Here is a 23,846-nt window from a genome sequence, read left to right as displayed (position 1 = left end):
AGAGCATATACAGTGAAATATCGTCGCAACGAACTTAAAAGGACCATAAATTTTGTTCGCTGTAACGAGAAATTCATTGTCATGGAATTCAAGCAAAGCATCAGCAATTACATTGGGACTAAAACTTAATTTCGTTGAAGCGGAAATTTAGTTGTATTGGTATCCATTTTGTAATAAGGTTTTACCGTAATATCGCTTTCTTCTTATTCTACTTGCTCACCCGTCCGTTGCAGTTATCATGAACCATTTTATGCAACGGTGAAGAACTCCCTCTGTTAGCTTCTAAACAGTTTTTAATTCTCTTATAAAAACTTTCATTTTTTGACTATTCCTAAATAAGTTATTGATCATGTATCTTAAAAATTGTATTTTTACAACTTAAAATATTTTTTTCAGGGTTTATTGAACACAGAGGTAAAAAAAAAAAAGCTAACGAATGACCGGACCAATCCTAGTACTTTTGAAATAAAAGCTATTCCAAAGTGCTGAGTAACACAATGACATTTTCTGTCATTTGGGTGCTAACATTGTCTATTTTTGTTGTCATTATACAATGGTATCTTAAACGCCGTATCCAGCAGGCACCATTGCGCAAGTTCCCTGGAACTCCACCGTTTTTTCTGTTTGGAAATCTAAAATGGGTTTTGAGCTTGTACGCCAAAAAGTTGGAATATCACCCAGGAGTATGTAAGTACCTTTTTGATAACTTAATTATTATTTTAGACAGCGACTAACTGCAAATTCATCTTTCGACTTCAACGAAAGGATATTGCCGAAAACCCCAACTTTCATAACACATTACACTGAAATGATATTAAATATTAGAATGACATTTTCTATTTTCTTGGGCCTTTCGCTTTTTTAAAACAAAATTATTTTGTCTTTATTGTACAACCAGAAAATCGCCCGTCAAGGTATAACGAGTAAAAATTGCTTCTACATTTGTACGATTGCCTGTTTGGTGATATTTTGATAGATGATATTTTAACCCTAACTCCAGTGGATTAACCCTAAACTCCAGTAGATAGCGTTACTTGTGGACCCCTTTTTCGTTTTTTCATTCTCCTAAAATTGCAGTTTTACCAGTAAAACAGTTAAGTTACAGGATCCAGTTCAGCCTTGTCAAAATAAAGCCTTTCCCTGCATGTCAAACATTACCTAAAAATGCTATCAAATTATCATGCTATGGCACCAGTTTCATCGTTGATGACATCAGAGCGTTACTCGATCAGTGAATTCGTTATTTTTGAGAATGTTACCTAAAACGATGTGCTCTAAGGAATACTTACACAAGTTCCTTGCAACTCCAACGTTTTTCTCACAACATTTAGTTATATTGTCAGTTACTGGGAATTTGAAACAGGAATTAAAGAAATTCGCGTACTTCAAAACATTGGAATATCATCCAGTAGTTTGTATCATTTTAGATACTAGTTCCGTTTGTAGTGTTCGACATGATCATCATATGCATCTGTTACGTTTGGTTGAATGAAGGGAAGTTTACCCTGCTTATTTTTAAAAAGTATGCTAAATTTTTTTTTTACTTTTAATAAAGGCCATCGGAGAAAATGTTTCCTTAGTGATTTTTGCTAGGAAATGGACTCACAATTTAATTTAATTTTACAAGTTTCTCATTCTGCCTGCTTTTTCTTTATTTAGATATAATGGAAAGAATAATCGGAGTTGCGTTGGTTTACAAAAAGACTGGAATGCACGCTTTTTGGTTTGGAATGACACCAATTGTCAGTGTATTTAAACCGGAAGTTCTAGAAGTAAGAACACTATTTTAGCTATTATTCTTGAATTTCTAACGTATAAGCAAAAAGCTTTTAATATATCACCTATTTTATCTTGTATTTTTTACACTCACGTTTGTTTGTTTTTAACTGAACAAATTTTGACAATTCATTTTTTTGAAATTGGCAGCCATGAAAACGCTTTCAGGGATTATCAAGATTATTTTAGGTATTAGTCTTTTGGCCAAATGTATTCTTCATTAGGTTCAATATAAAGCTATAATTTGGAAATTAAAAAAATTTATCTTTGGTAATTTATGTCTTAGTTCTGAATACAGACTTTAATCCTGAATACGACCTTGGAAAGTTGTTCTGAATTACAATTAATGGTACATTTTTATTCTCCCGCCATGAAAATCAATTTTCACTTACTCTGTTTTCCTATTTGTCAAATTCAAACCTATAACTTTTGTGTACGATTTCCAATAAACCACACATTTTTAAATTGGTTCAGGTTATTCTCAGCAGCAACTATTCTTTGGAAAAGTCTTTCGAGTACAACTTTCTTCATCAGTGGCTTGGGAGAGGACTACTGACGAGGTGAGATGCAACTATTTTTATTAAAATAACTAGGTTTAATATATTTAGCTATTATTCTTAACAAGAAAATGAAAGAAAGAGATTCATATGTATAAAGAATTTGAAAATAGGTTTCCAAAGAATACACTATACGTTTATCCGTCAGAAATTTCGAGTTTGAGGCAAAATTTCGTTGCATCCATCTATGTTTCGTCTGTTTTACAAACTGAATTACATTACTTAGTAGAGTGCTATCGCTATCAGAGGTGGGAACTGCCTAATGGCCCAAGAAGAAATCTCACTTTTACTTTCGCGCCCCAAATTTTTATCAGAGGCTTGTGACCAACTAAAATTTTTGGGAGGGAAAATTCTGATTTTCTGAATGCGTGGTTCAAATTTTATCGAATGGTAAAATATCAGCCTGCACAAATACATTCATCAAGTGAGGAGAGACAATTGGAATTGAGAAAAAGAAAGAAACTAAAAAACAATTGCAATATCACAGCATATTTACAAATATGCTGAATCGTCACTCAGATTTTGGGGAGGTCGCGGTGACCTCCGCAGAACTTAAGGGGTGATCCTCTAACATCGTAACAGCCCTAATTCTTGTACTTATTTATGTTCGTTTTCGTACTAAAATAGAAATGCGTCCCTAAAATTCATTTCTTACAAAAATGTTTCACTTTTCACTAAAGGGTGCCCTGTACCTACCATTATTTGTGATTTAACCAGTTGGATGGAACCCTAAAGACGGCTCTGATTTTTTTTTTTTTTTTGATCCAGATCAGAAACCGAGCAATCCTTTGTCTAGCACCCCTCAGAGGTATAGTTTCACTTGAAGGACTTCGTGACCACAAGCATATTTAACGTCCCCCAGTCACCAATAGTGAAGACTTCTTCACTATTGGTTCTAATCTAGTTCTAATTAGTTCGAATCTTCGACTGGCTAGGATCGAACCCAAAATTCTCCGGTTATAAGTCCGATGCCTTACCAAGCAGGCCACCTCAGCCCTCTTGCAAATGCATTTTACTTTTCGCTCCAGGGTCCCTCGTACCTACCACTATTTGTGGTTTAAGTAGTTGAATGGACCCTGAAGACAGCACTGATTTTTTTGATCCAGACCAAAACCCGAGCAATCCTTGGTCCAGTACCCCCAGAGGTATCGTTTCACTTGAAGGACTTTGTGACCACTAGCATATTTAATATCCTCCAATCACCATTAATGAAGACGGTGGAACTTCGACTGAATAGGATCGAGCCCAGGACCCTCCGGTCACAAGTCCAATGCCTTACCGGTCAGACCACCACGGCCCGCTTCTCAAAAACACTGAACCAAACTCATGTGCAACTAAAGCAGGAGATTTCGAGCAACGGCAAAACAAAAGAGAGATATTTTTAATTGAACCATGAAAAATGCCTCACTTGTAACCCAATACCGTGTATCAAAAAGCTTAAGCAATTATATGAATCCCATTTTTTTACTAGAATTTATTTTAGTAAAAGGAAAATTCAATTTAAATCTCATTTCGACATTGCCACCGAAGACGAAACATTGATCAAAGTGGAAAATATGCATTTTTCTCAAAAGCCCCAACTCCAATGCAAATCTCGTGTCAGCTGGCACTTCGTTTAATCGAGTAGCTCTGTTACTTCAAGCGAAAATCAGTATCATACTACTTTTTTCTAAACGCAGTATTTTTTTTGCTCACATCAATCCATTTATTACGCACTAAAGAAGGAGTCCAATTTTACTTCGAAAAAACGTGCACGCAATTTTCATAGAACACATAAGGCAGTGAGAAGCAAAGGGAAGTAAGTGGACAATTTCAAGTTTTGAGTAAAACAGGTTCTGGTCCTTGTTGAGTTTTCATTGAAAAGTTTTTCTAAATCATGTTGTATAGCAACATTGGGCTACAGTACTATCTCTTGCCTAAAAACAGAGGAAAAGTTTACCTTGCACTTGTACTACTTATGTCCAAATTTTTAATTTTGGCACTAAAATCACTTTGCTTCTCACTGCCTCATGTAGCTCTAAGTAGACTACACAGTGGAATAGTCACTTTGGTATCGTATAACTGGAAACTGCTTTCGTATGATTTCTGTGCCTGATGTAAAATATGACATTAGTTTTTGCCTAGAAGCTCAAATTTCTATAACATTTTAGTGAAATACACATGATACGAGTTAATGCTAAATCCATAGAATAAACACAGCATAAAACATGGAATTTTTGTTAATATTACACTATACAAATATTCAGAGCCTGATTACCTATAGGAGGCCAGAGGCGATGACCTCTGGCCTCCAATTTTAATAGCCCCAAAATGACTAAAATTACTCTATTCTACTATTTAAGAAAATGAAAGAAAATTAATAGGTTTTATCCTTTATTTATTTACATTTTCTTGTGTGTTAGTAAGGTGTTGGATGTCTCGAGTCCTAACAAATATTTTGAACGAATGGTTGAACACCTCAACATACCCGGCAATCGTCACTCTTGTTTCTTAGTGAATAGTTGTTTACAGGGTTTCACTACAGAGGGTCTCGAAATCTAGAGTCCTCCCGTATCAGGACTGGTTGGGTCCTGAAAATATTATGTACTAAGATTCAATTTGTCATACATCGCATGAAGCGAACATATGCAAGACAAGAACACACAAGTTGTCTTTAACATGTTGAAGCGTTGTTACTAAACTTGCCAGATTCTTACACTATCTAGTGAATTTTCCTTTATGTAAACTCACTGTAGATTGACAATAAGACAAATATGCCAGAAGCAATTCTTGTTTCAGAAGCCTATACATGCTTTAAAATTGCACAAAATGAAGTTAAAACCAGTGGCGGATACAGCCGGCGGGTAACCGGGCATTTGCCCGGTGGGCCGGTCATGCTTCGGGCCGATCAACTTACAGCAAAGTCTTTCGGGCCTGTCTACTAACAGCAAAATGTAAATTTTGCGTGCATGTGTTTAGAATAACGCAAATTCGCAAAACACAACCTCAGCTCCTCTTTACGCATGGGCTAAAGCTTGCGGGTGGAGGGAGGCAGGGCCGTCACCAAGAAGGGGGGGGGGAGTTCTGAAATGGGGCTACCCAGGGTCTGATTACCACACAGGGCCTCATGTTCCTAAGAGGCCCCAACTTTTTAAAAGAATTATGCATAGTATTGCAACGATACGAAAAATACATGTATTTTTTTAAAAAATAAAAATATGACTTATTAATTAGAAAAAAACTTCTTTAAAGGGGAATTTTTAATCATTCTGCCAGTAACGAATTTACTTGGTCACGATTATGAGGGCGCCCAAAGGGTATTCATAAATGCACATAAGTGATTTATACATAGTTGTGTGATTAGACAAAGAGGCCTCCAAAAGTGCATTTGTGCTTTAAAAATGTAAATCTAACACTGCATAGTCTTCGGGGGGCCTCCAAATTGATGTGGGTCTAGGGCTTTACTTTTAGTTATTCGGGCCCTGGGGCTGCCAATATATTTTTAGTGGTATAATAAAAAAATAAATGAAGAAATTTAAAAAAAAAATAAATAAATAAAAAACAGAGAAACCTTAGCGGTCGTAAAAAGTTAAAATACTTTTAGTCTCTTTGACGCTTTTATTTATAAATGACAATTCACAATTGCTATAAAATGCAACTTACAATAAGGGCCGACGTGAAGTCATGTCAGCTTAGTTGGAGAATAGAGGCCCGGCTCGGAATTCAACTCGTGTAGAGAGTAAAATATCCTAATGGTGAAAGGTGTAGAAGGGGGCCTGTGAAAAAATTGACCTATGTCATTTTTTTCCTGGATATGCTTTTGCTCTCGGCGACCCTATTTATAACAATTGGAATAAAAGTGACAAAATATTTTTTTCCGTAAAATTATTTTTTAAAAAAATGCAAACTTAAAATACCATTGTGGAGCATGAAAGACTACATTATTAAGATTGTCAAATCAAAGCCTAAAGGCCGCCGAAATGTGAGTTTCAAACATTTTTTGACGAAACAAAGTATTCTGTACGCTGTAAAAACTCACGGTTTCGGGCCCCTCAGTTTAAACAGAATATAAGTTGATTAAAACCAATGTCGAAAGAATTCCGGTGGTCCCCAGAATCTCCCCCTCCTAATATCATCGAAGATCGTGTAAAATTTAAATTTTGGGGTTTTAATTTTGAATAACTTCATAAGAGAACATCCGAATCCACTCCAGCCATAACATGGAATTCCAGTTTCGAAAAGTTGTTGGATTAAAGTACTCGAACCTCTCCCATTTTTTTAACATTCCCAAAGATGGTCTAAAACTGTGTTTTAAATTAACAGTATCAAAAATTTTCTGGGAAAGTGCCCCTTCTCCTCCTTTCTCTCTCGGCATCATCATCAATGAAGAACGTTTTCAAACTCGTTTTTAGTGCTTCAATTTCGAAAATTTCCCGGGGTGAGCCTCCTGAAATTTCCTTTTCATAACATCACTGAGGGTCAGCAAAAATTTCGTTTCTGGAACTTAACTTTCGAGTAACTGCCGGTGCTCTAGTCTTTACCAAAAAGGCTTTAAAGACTTCAATTTGAAAATTTTCTGGTGAATGGCGTCAGAATCTATATCGACTTAAAATCACCAAAGATCTTCTAAAACTGCATTTTCAGAGCTAATATTTTTTTTAAAATTTCAGAGGAGAGTCCCCGGAACCGCTCTTCATACCATATACTCGAATATAATTTAAAATTCTGTTTTTGGATTTCTACTTCCGAAAAATTCCAGCAGGAGAAAACCTGAACTTACGCTCCCCTAACATCACCAAATGTCATCTAAAATTGAGTTTTTAAGACTACAGTTTCGAAAATTTTCGAAAAAAAAAACGGACCCCCTTATTTCAGATTTAATGTTAATCTTTCCATTAAGTTTCTATTGCAAATAATTAAATGACTCCCAGAAGCCAGAAAGCTAAGTCCACTCTCTGTCTTTGTATTGATACATGCGTTTGAAAAAAAATTAAAGGGCTGCCAAACTCGTACCCGACCTCTCCCACCAGGTTTTTGACCTCGCATCGAGTCTGAGGGTCGTCATGTTATGGCAGTATAAAAAGGGAATGTTTATGACAGAGCCCAGTTATGTATGTTTGTGTCGAGTGACCATCGTCACGTTCTAAGACGGCCATAGTCTTTCACCTATGAACATCGCTAGATCAGTTTCATAAAACAGGGCAATTAAGTTACTAATTATGACTGCCAAGAAAAGGACATACTAGCCAAGCAGTGCGGAAATATTCAATCAAGTTCCGGGCATTATGAAAATACTTAAATGGACAATTACAATCACAATTTTCCCCGAAAATATTGTTCAGCTAATACTGTATCAATTTGTTCACCATGAAAGCGCAGAAGTGTTCCTATCTGTTAAATTTTGTTTAAATAAAACATATTTACTTGTTAAGAATGATTTCCTCATATTTAAGTGATATCCCAATCGTTAGGTAAAATTTAATATCTATAAGATCTAAGGGGCCGCTACATCTCCTAATGCCAGGGCCGATTTTTTCAACCAATCCGCCACTGGTTAAAACTGCGCATTTTGGGAATTACAACAGCACTGATCTAAAAATGTAGAGCTAATAGAGAAAAACAAATTTCATACTTCGATTCAGTATTCCAAATATGGGTAGAATCAGTTCTTAACCTCTGGACACCAAAGAGAAAAAGCATGTTTTTTTTTTCTGTGTTATCTGTCCGTAACACGAATCATTGAAAAAGAAGCGACATGTCCGCCATCTTGGATCTAAACTATGCTTTCTTCCTATGTCTTCTATGCTGAAGTAGTGTGTTTTGTTTCTTGATTGTGGTTTTATATTGACTCCATGTTAATCCACATTCAAGAAGCACCACAATTAAGAGGCAAAACACGATACTTCATTATAGCAGAGATAGGATAAAAGCGCCCGTGTAGCTCCAAAATGGCGGACGTATCGCTACTTATTCTACGATTCACAGCTTTAAGTAACTTTTTGCAGCACTGACGCCAAATGGAAATCAAGAAGAAAACTTCTTACTCCATCCTTCCATTTTCGAATTCTTGAGAACTTTTTGCCTGTTTTCCATGATCAGTCAATGGTTTTGGTTAAGAAATTGCACAGCATGGCAAAGCAGGAATATGTCGACATCACACCCTTAATTGTTCTTTGCACCTTAGATGCTGTTTGTGGTACGTGACCATTATGTTTTCTTTGTTAAAATAAATTTCTAAAACGTACAAATTTGAATTTAATATTGTAGTAGAAAATGATGCATTTAAACGTCAATACTGCAGCAATAAAGAACCCGCGATTAAAAAGACGATTTTTCAGTATTTGCTTCAACCCATAACTACTTAGCACCCATTTAAACGGAAGCATCCTGATTGCATTTTCTGCACACCATTCGTCCGATATCCAAAATCTTGAATTGACTATGGATTTACTAAAAACAAAATTGTACGTCTCCTCATGCATGTTTGTTAGAAGTTACGATTTACTTACATTCTTTTTTAAAGGACTTTTTTGATAAAGTAAGAAGGAAATTCTAACATAAATGTATGAAAGAAATATACGTGTATGCACAGTGTGTGGCACCATAAAGTTAGTTTTTAAACAGAAGAAAATTCAGAAATAGGATGAAAGATATTGTTCAGAGAAACACAACAAATAGCCACAGCTCCTATTATAATAAAGAAATCATTTATTTGAATGTATCAAACTGAAAAAAATACTGTGAAGACAAAATGTTAACTTCTAGTAATTAGTAGTAAGACTTATTAATAAACATAACTAAAATGTATCGAAATAACCCTAAAGGTATTAATGCCTCCATAAAAGGTTTTTTAATAATTTATTTCAGTAATTATGACTTTCAAAACATTTTTGGTGATCCAGTTTTTGATCTTCTGCGGTCCTAACCTGGACCGTGGTTCCTCCAGTTGCCGATTACTGCTCTAGAATAACATTTTTCAACTAATTTTGATCTACAGACCGGCAAAATCTTTTGAAAAGAATTCCGGCCCGGTGAGGGATTTTATTTTCTTTTATCTTTTATTTTTTTTTTTTTTTTTTTTTTTTACAAAAAAAAAAAAAAAAAAACACGGGGACCGCTAGAAAGGTAAGAAAAAATTTCGCAGACCAGTATTTTTAACTTCCTTTTACAAAAAAGAAAGTATTGTAATCGCAAAAAAATTTTCCCTCAAAATTTGGTCTTACTTTTCATTTTGCTCACCCCGAATTAATGTTGATTTTTTTTTCAATCCGACCACTTGCGGATAAGTGCCTAAGAACGTATGGACACCCGAAATATCCCTTTTGACATTCCCAGAGTTAATTACACGACTTTTCTCGTGACGTCCGTATGTACGTATGTATGTATGTGCGTATGTGCAGATGTGCGGATGTATGTCGCATAACTCATGAACGGTATGTCCTAGAAAGTTGATATTTTGTACGTAGACTCTTAGTGGGATCTAGTTGTGCACCTCTCTTTTTGGTTGCATTCGGATGTTCCAAAGGGGATCTTTTACACCTTTTTTTGGGGGGGGGGGGATCAGTGTCAATTTCAATGCAAACTCAAGTGGTGTTATAATTTATCAAACACTCGGCAATATATCGCCAACCTTTTGATCGCCAAGTTTTCTCGCCAACTTGGGAACTTTTTTTTTTAAATTTTGGTTTCAATTTGGCCATTGTTGGTGATATTTGGAGAATTAACTATTGAATCACATTAAAATTGCCAATAATGGGGAAATTCCTTTAAATTGGTGTAAAAAGAAGTCATGTGATGTACACATCAACTCGGTTTTAATGAAGTAATAATAACAATTAAAAAATAAAAATAACAAGCATAAAGGAACTGTCACAAAATGTTTAAGGGTAGTGATAAGTAATTATTGTTATAATTAATTATGTATGCATAAGGAAATAAATATTTGAGAAAAATCATAGAAATACATCACAAAATTCATGTAAAGAATCGTATAAGATATTATTACTTTTTTTAATTATTATTGTTTGAGTAAGCTTCTTTTTTTTTTAACGAAGACTAGCAAAAACCAATAAGGATCGATAAAAAGAAAAAAAAAATGCGAACCGATACCAGCTCTTCCGACCATCGGTTGAGAACCACTGCTCTAGGCTATCATATTTAATCTGTCTGTTACAATGTTGAAAGGAAGCCAAAGCTGACTTAAATATTACTTGTGACCCAATAGTAGATGATGTCCCCCAAATATAAAAAGTAAATGTGGGAGTTAGAATTGTCTTTTGTCAATTTTTGCATTTCATTTTCAGAAACAGTGATGGGTGTTCATATTGGTGCTCAAGGTGGCAGCAATTCGGAATATGTGCAGGCAATTCACAAGTAAGATATCATCGCATAATTTTACCCCAAATGTAATAAATTTTTGATATCCTAAGATTTTCTCCTTATAAAATATGTAGTAAAACGTTACTCGAGCTCTTGAAATCTAAACCTTTGTGAGTTTTAATGTGCGTTAGATTTACTTTAAAACATTTGCGTAAGATTATCAGGATTAATGGGTGTAACGTTGCATCATTTTTTTTTTAAACTCAAATTGTGGGAAGAACCCTGCACTATGGTTTGTGTAAAGTCCCACCTGTTGTCAAAACTACTTTAAAAATCAAGAGAGAGACTCTTCCACCTCTTCCCCGAATGGTTTGAAGACTTTCTCCGTTTAGGTGGGAGATGTGGAGTAACTAACGTTTATTTTAAATTTTGAAAACATCATTGCAGAAACATTTTGAACATAAATGATTACATATTTTTGAATTATAAATTGAAGAAAGTATTGATATAAATTTCACATGACAAACATTTTAAATACAATCAATAAAGTTTTCCAAAACTGGAAAAAGTTGAAAACTTGCTAAGAGTGAATAATTACAAAGTCAAATTAAGATTTAAAAACTGAGATAGAATTAAAAGCGCGTGCGTCAAGATCAGCATCGACGCAGTGCTCTTGAATTCTAATTAGCGAAACGAACAAGGGGCTTCGTGTGCGAGCGGTAAGTGCTGTCTGTGAGACTACCGTTGCGGGTTCGATCTCACTCAGGGGTCCTCGGTGTTATTTCCACTCTTAGTGCTATATAAATGTCTTAACTTAAAGATTACGTTCGAATTGGCGTGAAGTTAATTGGTGTATATTGGTTGTGAAAAGGCATAAACTTGATAAATATTGAATAAACGAATGATTGAAAGCAAAAGCTGTAAAGAAGACAAAAAAACAAGGAGTCTCTAGCATGAAATTGCTTTTTCTTAAATACTGTTATGATGAAATTTCAAGTATTGAAACTTACTAGTTTTTTTTATACTTTCAATTTAGAGCATATAGAAATTATTATTTGATCATTTAATATGTTTGAATAATTTAAAACACCGAATAGTTAACTTAAAGTATAAGTCAACTTACACATTAAAATGAGTAAATATCCAAGAAAGTCAGATGGCAGCTTAATTTTTGCTAAAGTGTAACCTTTCCAACAATTTCTCTGTAATCTTTCAGACAACTGTGGTGTAACCTTACACAAGTGATGTATAACTTGCGATGCACTGTGCGAAATTATGGCTGAGTAGCAATTTAAAAAGCCGCCTTTATGAATATACTTCTCCACAACACATCGACGTTCACCGCGTCATACCATTTCTAATACTGGAAGTGGCATTTATAATGCTATTTCGATACCACTTCCACCAACCTATTCTCACCACAACTCGCACAACGCCCTCTCCAAATACGGGAGGTTTATATGCAGAAGCCTGCATAAGTTTTGAAATTGTTATTACCTGTATTATATTTATTAATTCTTCTGAGGATAGTAAATCTTCCGAGAGATAGATATGTTCTTTAAGTTAGTTATTCTTAAGCCAGTAAAATTAACATCGAGATATTTCAAGCACTTCAAAAATTGTTTGTGAAAATGGATCATATATTTTTATTATGTATAGATAGGATATATATATATATATATATATATATATATATATATATATATATATATATACATAATGTGTGTGTGTGTGTGTAATACACACACATTCTGACATGTCATTCAAATACTGTGTTTATTTAGTTTAGGTCACTTATTTAATCAAAGAATCGTTCAACCTTGGCTGTGGACAGATTTCTTATTTCGTCTGACGAGGAAAGGCAGAGGTTTTGCTAAGGATATCAAAATATTGCACAATTTCACTCAAACTGTAAGCATTTATAGTCACTGCTAATAATTTCTACTCTTCTTCTAGGGTACAATACAGGTGTTCCCAAAGTTGTTTTGTGTCACCTTAGGATGGCACAGGGCGAGGCAAAGGGTGACTCGAAATGTCTGTGATACGTTAAAACAATTTATGGATGAATTAAAGGACATAAAATTACCTTTAAAAAATGCATTGTTATTTTTATTGTATAGCTATAAGAAGAGCGGAGAGATTGAATTTCAAAGTCAGGTGATTTTTTGGAAAAGTTATTATTTTCCCCACTTTTCTTGATTTTCTGGTCTGCGAAAGGCTCTGGATCAACATTCGTGAACTTTGAAATTAAATATCTCTGCACCTATAACAGTTACAATAAAAATAAAAGTACCTTTTTAAAGGTAATTTTGTGCTCTTTAATTCATTATAAATTGTTTTACCCCTCAAAAAATAGTTTCTGCGATATTAAACGAAAACTGAAAAAATACAACCAGAATCCAAGAGAGCTGAGTGAGTCTCCCCTACGTCTGACCATCCTTTGACAAACAGCAAGGAGAGAAAACATATTCATCTTATCATTATATATATATATATATATATATATATATATATATATATATATATATATATATATATATATATATATTCAAAACTGAAGGAAAAATTTGCAGAGGAATTTTGTACTTAAAGGGCTGTGACACGTTTACTAGTTTCTTTTTTGACACACGCTGATTTTAGTCTTCTAAACGAAAGGGTTAATTTCTGCCGAACTTGAAACCCAATGTGATTTACTGTGATATCATTTGAAAGATAGTGAGGTGGACTAGTTTTCAGTAAATTTCAGTGGTTGTTGCCCAAACGATTGCTTTTGAAAATGCCGTTTACACAGTTCGGTGTAATATTCAATTTTTAGCATTTCAGATGTTTCAAAGCTTGTAACTCGCTGAAAAATGCAACTATCTTGATGATTTTTTTTTTCACTTTATAGAATTTTGTCTGTTTTATTTTATTTTATTATTTTTTTTTTCAAATATGTACTTATTTTGCATGTAGATTTCCCAGGAATTTCATAAATAGGTCTTAATCTCAGGAATTTGCTTATTGACTCATTTGGTTTCTATCCACCATAACTCGAATCAGGTTACGAATTAGACGATAATGGGCGGTTCTACGCTCCACTTGGGCTCTTATAACAATCACTTTTTTTCGGCAGATTAGATCAAATTCACACTGTATAGTCTTAATTTTTGTCACAGGTAATAAAAGAGAAGAAAGAAAAACTTCTAAGGAAAAAACAGCATCAATTAAAGGACAAAGAAAATGATGAGGAATTTTACACAAAGGAAAGGAAAACATTTATGGATCTGTTACTGGATCTGCATATTGATGGAGAGCATTTGACAGAAGGAGACATTCGGGAAGAAGTAGACACTTTTATGTTCGAGGTGAGCCCCACATTTTCAGTACTTATTCAAATGTAATTAGGTTTGCTTGCTCAATAAAGCAAAGTGTGTTTCTACCTTGCATTACTTCTTTTAGCAACCTGATCAAGTGTTATTTCAAGTTGTAAGTTATCGTCCTAAGCCGGGACTAGAACTACAGGCAAATGCTGACTGCCCGGTTATGACAATCAGAGACTGCAGTTTCTCTCTTGTTTTGAGTTCATTAGTCTAGAATAGCCATAAGTTAACAAATGTATTATCTCAGATTCACCGAGAGGACATATGAGGTAGTGAGAAGCAAAGGGATGCAAATGAACATTTCTAAGTTTTGAGTAAAACGCGTATAAAGATTACGTCCTAGGTAGACTTTAAATTTTTTTCTAAATCATGCTATACAGCAGCACCTACCAGGGCTACTAGTACTATCTCTTGCCCTAAGACAGAGGAGGGGTTCACCTACCATTTGTACTGGTTGTCTCCAAATTTTTAATTTTGCCACTTGCATCCCTTTGCTTCTCACTACCTCATATGTCTCTATCTCGATTATGGCTATTTCAGACTGATGAGCCAAAAACAAAGAGGAAACTGCAGTATCTGGATGTCGTAGCCTGACTTTCGGTATTTACTTGCAATTTAAATTGAACTGATATTTTTGCGCATTGTTGTTTTGTAGAGAAAGAAAGAAAAATGAAAACAATTAGGAAAACAGCTTTTCATAAAATCTGAAGATGAAAATTCAATGCCCATAAGAATGTGAATGAAGACAACTTATAAAATATTCTCTCAGTTAAGTGAGAAATTTTTTGCTGTTTGCTCACAATTAGTGTAAATAGCTTCAATAGTTAAAAATTTTTCGCAATTGCGTCCATAAAAAATAAAGAACTTGAATTTTAAAGCAACACCTTTAATTTGACTGAATCACATAATGTTGTAAGCAAGGGGTTCCCAAAGTGGATGCCGCGGCACACTAGTTGCCGCAAGGAGAGGCGAGGGGTGCCGCGAAATATCCACAGGATCAATATTCACTATGTACTAGATCGAGACTACGGTTCCATGAGAAACCTGTAATTCTTCAAAGGATGCTGCGAACCGGAAAGTTTGGAAATCCCTCTGTGTGAGCTATTTTATTCGATGTTAAAATAGCTTACACGGGGTTAAAAGTGAGCAACCAAATTAACCTGGACATCTTTCTCTGTCAACACCATTGCTTTTACTGTAACTAATGGATGTTCAACCTATTTCCAAGTTCATGTTGTGATGCATTCGTTTACAGGGTCACGACACTACGGCTGTTGGGATCACATTTGCATTGTATTGCATCGGTCTTAACCCGAAAATCCAGGAAAAGATACAACTTGAAATTGACGACATTTTTTCCAACGATAAAGAACGACCAGCAAGTTACGATGATTTACGAAACATGAAATATTTAGAATGTGCTCTGAAGGTAATTCTTTAACTTCTGTTTTTCGATCTTTCTAGTCATAAAATCTTAAAGTTAAGAGCACTTAAACGCGTGAATTTTTTGAAATTACATTCGGGTTGTTGTGTTTTACTAGATGAGAAATTGTCTATTTCAGAGGATTTGGAATTAATAGATAGTTCTAACAATCACGGTTAAAAAACGCATTTAAAGCCTCTAAAACTTGCAGATGCTCGTAAGACATATGTGTTCTTTAAATTTAATTATATGAAACGTTTGACATATACTCGTTTTTCATATCAAAATTGATAAAACAATATTAATAACAACAATTAATATTGTATGCCAATGCATGTTCAGGACATATTCTGTACACCTGTTGACGAAAATTCTTTTTCAAATTCGTTTTTTTTCCTTGACAAATTCAATGGTTTCCGCCGGTTTCTTTTTTTTTTTTTTACTTAGCCAAACAAGTGACAACCACATATCTTCTAATTCTTAAATCAATATTAATAACTTATCAATATTAATAACAACAATATTATAACAATCTTATCAATATTAATAACAACAATCATATTGTACGCCAATGCATGTTCAGGACATATTTAGTACACCTGTTGAAGAAAATTCTTCTTTTTTTTTTCTTTTTTTTTCTTTTTTTTTTTACAGATTCAATGGTTTTCGCCAGTTTCTTTTTTTTATTTTTTACTTAGCCAAACAAGTGACAACCTTCTCCCATCCATGTATCTTCTCCCATCTTTACCATTACTCTCAAGCACTACATCCATTTATCTCATTGTCGATAATGTTTATAACTGAAAAAATATCCTCTAAATTCCGTAATTTTCAATTACTTGTTCTTTTTACGACCCAGATGAAATTCGGAGAGCTTTTATGTTTGAAGTATGGTATAATAACAAGTATTTATAACCCAATTATAATTTATATTGTGTCGGCTGGGTGGCGTGGTGGCAAGACGCTGGCGAGAGAAACAGAAAATCGTCAGCCCCCATGTCGTATTATTATTAGGCATGTAAAAGATCCCTTAGGTGTTCGTTTGGTTTTGAATTCCCTCGGCAAAATTAAACCCCCAGAGCAATTTCGCATCGAAGAGAAAACCCACGTGCCTCCATCTGGCGGCAATTGGATGTCAAAATTATCTGTGTTATTGATATCCACGCCTTAGGGTGGCACATGAAAGACTAAACAAGATGGATGCCATATCGGGGGATGGCACTTGTTCTGATAATGGCTAAGGTGCCTAACGCAGCCCCATTAAAAAAGAAGAAAAAAATTATTTTGTCGGATGGTCATCGTGGCTTGAGAGAGATCAGTCTCAATATCAGCAGAAATCATTAGTATCTGCAACATAAATGAAAGAAAACTAAAAATTTAACATTGTCTTCTTAATGTAAATATTTTTATCATTTATTTTTATTTATTCTTTAAATATGTTAATGCTTTTATTGTAAAATGTCTTGCAATATCTCTCTCTCTTCTTTCTCTCTCTCTCTTTTCTCTCTCTCTTCTTTCTCAGTCTCTCTCTCTCTCTTCTTTTCTTCTTTCTCAGTCTCTCTCTCTCTTCTTTCTCAGTCTCTCTCTTACTTCTTTCTCAGGCTCTCTCTCTCTACTTTCTCAGTCAATCTCTCTTCTTTCTCAGTCTCTCTCTCACTCTTCTTTCTCAGTCTCTCCCTCACTCTTCTTTCTCAGTCTCTCTCTCTCTTCTTTCTCAGTCTCTCTCTCTCTTCTTTATCAGTCTATCTCTCTTCTTTCTCAGTCTCTCTCTCACTCTTCTTTCTCAGTCTCTCTCTCTCTCTCTTCTTTCTCAGTCTCTCTCTCACACTGTTTCGCTCTCTCTCTCTCTATTTCTCTCTCTTTCCCTCGCTTTTTTTATTTATTCATTTCACTATTCATACTCATAAAAATTCTGAAATCGAGAGTCTTATCTCTATACAAAATTTCAGGAAAGCCAGAGGATTTTCCCTTCTGTTCCAATAATAGGAAGGAAGTTGGATGAAGATGTAACCTATGGTAATTTGATTGATACTGCAATTTCACTTTCAATTACATTTGAAATTATACTAATCAAATTTTTAAAAAATGTAATAAAACCAATAAATATTTTCAATCAAAATTGCTACAAATGTCACAGCAATTTCTTTTTTTTTTCTTTTTTTTTTTTTATAACAACAACATGTAGATTTTAAAAAAAGATACTAAAGAAATAGACACAGAAAGTAATAGATAGCGCAACAGTTTCAGAAATCCTTAAGTAAGCAGTATCTTGGCGAGTGATCAAAATTGCTTGGTAACATTTGAGTGGGTCTCTGCTGCAAATTGTCAATCGGCGGATGCTCTGTTGTATTATTGAGACCTTGAGCTAATTTATCTATATCTTAGAAAATATAAGGATTCTTTTGCATCAATCCAATTCTATTTTAGCATTCGAGTCATTAAGGTTGATAGTACTAGCGAAGCGGAAAAACAGAAGTAAAATAAGTATCCACAATTTTTTCTGGTCAAAATTAAGGAGTTTCAAAGGTAGTTAAAGTTTTTTACTATTGCGCACAGTTTAAAGTTCAGTTTGTTGCCCTACTGGCTTCTAAGAGGTAGCGCTACGATTCGGTTGCCCAGATTTCACTCCAGACTTCTCAGACGCTCAATGTAGGCTAAGATCTCGTGTCAATTATTTTTCCAGAAGGAGAAAATTCCTATAATGAAACAGCATTCAATGCTGATTGTGTGGCATGGCACATGTACTGTGCTCGCGAAGTATTTTTTCTGTGTCTATTACTAAACTATTTTATCCTAACAAAACTGCAATACTACTAGAAAACTATTAAGAAACTTGGATTCTTTAAACTTTTCTAGTATTTTATCTATTACTAAACTAATTTACCCTAAAAAACTGCATTTTTAGCAGAAAATCCCAAGAAACTTGGATTCTTTAAAATTTTCTAGTAACGATACGGCTCCTTCTTAAATGACAACGACAACGTTACTTAAGAATAAGCAGTATCTTTATGAGAAAACTTTATGGAAGTTCAGTTTAATAAAGATTTTCTAGTAGTACTGCAGTCTCGCTCCTTTTTTTTTTTTAACTTTGCATGTTATACATTCTGCATGTTTTTATCCTATAGAGAGGCCAAAAGTATGCCAACGTTATTTTTTTCAACCATGTAGGGAAAAGGGGGGGGGGCACATGAGATCATTTTCCTTTCATTTCTTTACTTTTCAAAAAAGTATTATTTGTTTCTCAGCACAAAAATGCTCAAATGAATGAAGTCTTTTCTTTGCGTCATGGAATGTTTTGAGATTTTTTTTTAAATATTTCTTTACTTAATTTTGTTTTTTAAAAAAACTTTTCGTCAATTATTTACGGGGGGTCCTTTAGGGGGGCACTTGTGAACAAGACTGGGGAATACATGAAAGGATTAATAAAGGCAGGACAAGCATCATATTACAACGAAAAACTCTTTAATATACAACAAATATCTATCTAAAAATTACTTTGAAGGGTTTGTAACTATACTGTGTCAGTTTAAATTGCAATGTAATTATGTTATTAAGAAAACATTTTTTCCCAAATACATAAATCTGCTCATTGTCAAATTTTAAAGTCTCGTAGCCTATCCTGATCAATGGATAAGCATGAAAAAAACTTAAAAGTACATAAAATATTTTATAATGTAATAATTATGTTTGTTATATAGTATTGCTTTCAAGCTTCACAAAGAGAATGACGATGTTTTTTTGAAAATATTTTAAATTTCAGTTTCTAATTAAATGAAAATATTTTACGCGTTTTTACTTCTTTGAGAATTATATGACACTACGTTTTTGATCTACTATTTAATAGCGAAAGTTTTATAGAAGAAAGGATGATAAGAATAAATAAATAAATATTTAATAAAAATAATGATAATAATTAAAAATAAATTTACAAACTGATTATAGAAAAATTCAATTAAATACTTATACATTTTCAACTCTTATAATATCCTACACTAACACATTAAAATTATGGAGAGGATATGGAAACTGTTCACATGTGCCCCTAGATATTGTGCCTACAAGTGCCCATCATCTACCATTGAACTAACTTGCAAAAATAAAGAACTCTTAATTTATTTAAAAAATTTAAATATTGCCATAAATTTACTTGAATGTTCGTGCAATGATTTCGAATAATTAAGTTATTAATCAGCTTTAAACAGGTTTGTACATGAAGAAGGCAGTGATAAAATTACTTATAACACCTGCTAAAACAAAGAAGTTGCTACCACAAAAACATAAAATGGCTCATCGCTCTAAATGTTTAGCCAAGAGGTAGGACGGATACTTCTATTACTTGAGAATTTTCCAAGATTTTTTTGCTTGACATTATTCTAGTAAAACATACCACGTTCACATGTGCCCCCTTTCTCCTGCCTACATTTTCTATAGAAATTATTTAAGACTAAAGCCAATATTCTGAATTCATTGACTCGTACAGTAGTGGTAAAAAAACGTGCATCATTCGCGCCGCAAAGAAGAGGAATATCATCCCGATTTCATTCAACACACAGTCAAGCATCCCGTATCCCAGATGATTTGGGGATGTATTTTTGATCAAGGAATTGGTGGGATTCTCTTTGTACAAGGAACAGTAAACGCTCAGGTGTATATTGGCATTTTGGAGGAGAAATTGCTTCCTACTATCCGGGATCACTTTACTTCAGTTTCAGACGTCATTTTCCAGGTTGATTCTGCCCCGTGCCATAGGGTAAAACTGGTAAGTAACAATTTAAAAACCTTTTTCCTACCATTAGACTTAAATTGACATGGGGTTAAGTAATTTTTTTCTCTAAACTCACACGCAGGTTCAGAAATGGAAAAATGAGCATGGGGTCAACAGTTTGCCTTGACCGGCAAACAGCCCCGATCTACGCAAACAATTATCGGATTCCTGCTGTTAAATGTTTATTTCATAAGTTTTGCAGAATTTCACATACATTCATCGTTAATCGGTCGACCAAAACTTCTCACATAATCCTATTGTTGTGAAAATGCGAGGATGATGCAATTTTTTTACCAGCACTGTAGTTTCGCAAAGGGTAGCAAAGGACCTTGTGGAAAAATTTGTAATCTTTCTTTATAAATCATACTTCATACAAAACAAACCCTCTTCTTGTGCGTTTTACTTTTACTCTTTCCCCTAACTTTTTTTAAAAATTGTTTTTAGAAGGATTGACTATCCCCCGTGGAACGACAATACATATAAACATCATCGCCTTACATAGAAATTCCGAAGTGTTTCCTGAGCCAGAAATATTCGATCCAGAAAGGTTTTTAGCCCAAAACACGATTGAAAGACATCCATATGCATATATTCCTTTCTCAGCTGGTCCACGAAATTGCATTGGTAAGTGTTTTTATCCCTTGTACTGCATTGATCTTTAAAATTCTGAGAGAGAACTACATTAAAAATTCTTGCGTGTCAAAAATTGAAAATGTTTGTGCTTTGGCAACGCTTCTTTTTCTTTTTCGCGTACAAATTCTAGCTTGTTACATCAAACAAAAATCATTGGCTCAACAGCCCATGGGGAGCCAAGGCATATTAAGCCCATCTGAGTTTACGAGACCATGGGTTCTGTGGTGAAAGACAAATGCTCCAGATAGGAGGTGAACCGAACGCGGAACCTAAAGGGTTTAGTCCTCAAGCACGCTTGGTACTCATTTTATCGACCCAATGAAGAAACTCACTGAATGAAAGACTGAGCAAAACCGTTTCCAAGTCGAGAATCGAACCCGGGGATAAGGCGTGGTCACGCGAAACGCTACCACTGAGCCACTGGGCTTGATATCCGTAATTTTGATGTTGTTATTATTTTTGTTAGTAATTCCACTTAGAAGACCCCCCCCCCCCCTCCTGTGGCGATTAGGCAGGAAAGCCCCAAATCTAAATTTTTGGAAGAGAGGGACATTCAATTTACCAAATGGAACTCCAAATTTTGCAGAAGTATAGGAGTGTTGAGAATCTTGCATGCATCATACCTACTACATCTAATGAGAAGAAACATTCGGAATCATTAAAGAACAATTTAAAAAAAAAACTGCAAAATTGCAATATGTGTCCAAATGTTTCTAGAAAATAATTTAGGAGACCACAGAGACCTTCCAGAAGGACGCTCGTGCGAGTTAATTTCTAAGAAAATGACTCTTGTGAAATAAGGCCCCCCGTAATAGCAGGAATCCTATTTTTAACCCCGATCAATGGAAGACAGCAGCATTTACCTCCACTTCTGTAATTTAGACATGCCTCTGAAGGTGAGGGAAAGTATCCACGAACGCTGTAATCATGGTAACAACAGATGGCTGACCGCAGTATTTTCAGACACGCAGATTTTTGCATTGAATTAATATATTATAGTCTCTTTTGAATATAGTGTTTCTCTTTTTCGTTGGATGTTCGAATTCACTATTTTTTGCGGTGCAGAAATTTTGATCAACTTCAAGAAGTTAAATTAGAAAACATTGAAATAACTGGGGATTGAAAATATCAGAAAAAAATTCCAAGGATTTACAGTAGCAACCTTTGTTTACTAACACTATTAATATATATATATTTTTTTTTAATGCCAAAAGCTTGAAAACGATTTTTTTTTAGTTTACTTATTTGCAACGTAACATCTTTTCCTTCTAAGCTCTTCACAGTGGTGTAGCCAGAGACGAAAATCGAAGGCGGATAAAGTTGAATTTTGGGAGCAGGGACATGATTAATGTTAGTCTTTTTTCGATCAAAAAAGAAGAATTTTAAACTTTTTTAAGAAAAATGAAAGAAACTGAAGTATTTATGCCACTTTTAAAACAATTTTTTTGCTTCAAAACTCAAAAATTTAGTCTTAAATCAAAATATCATAATATTTCCTTTGCTTCAAATTTGAACTAAACTCAATTGCATAAATAAGATTTATGATTAATTCAAAACTTTGTAACATATGAATTTATCTTTTATTCAATCAAGACACCCATTTCACTAACTAGTAACCCTATTTAAGTGTCATTCATCGATCAAAATAAAACTTTGCACATCGAAAGAACACTTAAGAAAATTGAACCCCTGTCTTTATCGACTATAAACACTTTTAACTTGGTGAAATTAAGCCCTAAATATTAAGTTATTAGAATATCAGAGGCTGCAATATATTCTTCTATTTTTAATTTTACCTAAAAATGTTCAAGTAATGATAAAATTTCCAAAAAAAAATCTTAGTAAAAAAAATCTAAAATTAACGTGTTTTGGGATTTTTCTTAAAACACTGCTTATAGGGATAAACCATTCCTTGCATTGAACCATTTCGAATGAATATAAAATAATGTTTCAGAAAAATCCTACAAAACGTCAACTTTAGTTGTTTTTTTTTATTGTAAAATAAAATGCTTTCGAAATTTTAATGAATACTTGACTTTGTGTCGTTAAAACTTATTAAAGGGGGATTATATTGAATCTTTTAATATGGGCAGGGTGTATTTCATCCCATTAAAAGTAATTATTGCCAATAAAAAATGCAAAAAATGGATACAATATTTTTAAGTATTCTAGCTATGTAATAAGTTTTATTCCGATCGGTAAGTAACGTTGTGTAGGGTTACTTATGAGTTACATTTCTGGGAACTGATTTCTTTTACTCCATTTCTTCTACAGGACAGAAATTCGCAATGCTGGAAGAGAAAGTGATCATAAGCAACATCCTCCGTAACTACTCCATTGTATCTCTTGATCCTAGAGATCGTTTCCACACCAAAGTGGAATTCACTTTAAGGCCAGCTCAGGCAGTGAAAATGAAATTCATACCAAGGACATGAAAGATGTTTAAAGATGTGCAACGTGAAAGCATTTTGTGATTGCATTTTGAAAGACTTTGTAATAAATGAACCTAACAGTACATACTTATATCGGATAAGTTGAGACATGTCCTTTACAATGTATGGGCTGGGTAATAGAGAAGAGTATGACCGTTACTAATACTAATACGTCTCTTTTTGGGGTAATAGAGGCTAGTAATTGGTGCTGAGCTGGGTTGAGTTAGCTTTGTTGAAGTTTTGCAAAAGTATTCCAACTCAAATCTGACCTAATTGCCCCTCTCCATTTCTTTGAACCTCTAACAAGAGGTTAAGCATTGTTATGGTAATAACTCAACTATACGCTGAGGCATGCATTTAATACTTTTTCATGCAAATATGAAGATCTGTTACAGTGCAGTAACTGCAACACATCTTATTGTTGTAGAGTTTTTATTAAAGTATTTTAATGTATTTATTGTTTCCTGTCAAATAACTATGTGGCTTTATTTCAAAACAGTTTTTAATTTTAAGAAGTCTTTCATTGTTTTTACATTTGTTTTGAAACAAGTCGAAAGACAAAAAGCGATATTACAAATACTTACAATTATCTAGGGCAAA

The 23,846-nt window shown here is 34.1% G+C and overlaps 1 protein-coding gene across 1 annotated transcript; it reads left to right on the top strand.

Moving 5' to 3' along the window:
- Positions 1 to 413: 413 nt before the first annotated feature.
- Positions 414 to 23,687, top strand: LOC129235109 (cytochrome P450 4c3-like). Its single transcript, XM_054868797.1, has 11 exons — positions 414 to 687; positions 1,660 to 1,772; positions 2,251 to 2,336; positions 8,318 to 8,508; positions 10,616 to 10,685; positions 12,416 to 12,542; positions 13,790 to 13,978; positions 15,249 to 15,422; positions 17,366 to 17,432; positions 20,626 to 20,805; positions 23,089 to 23,687. The coding sequence occupies exons 1-11, from the start codon at positions 498 to 500 to the stop codon at positions 23,247 to 23,249; spliced, it is 1,548 nt and encodes a 515-aa protein (XP_054724772.1). The 5' UTR covers positions 414 to 497; the 3' UTR covers positions 23,250 to 23,687.
- Positions 23,688 to 23,846: the final 159 nt, after the last annotated feature.

This window comes from Uloborus diversus, chromosome 2 (genome assembly GCF_026930045.1).
Source record: "Uloborus diversus isolate 005 chromosome 2, Udiv.v.3.1, whole genome shotgun sequence".
NCBI lineage: Eukaryota > Metazoa > Arthropoda > Arachnida > Araneae > Uloboridae > Uloborus > Uloborus diversus.
This window is presented reverse-complemented; position numbering and strand designations above follow the sequence as displayed.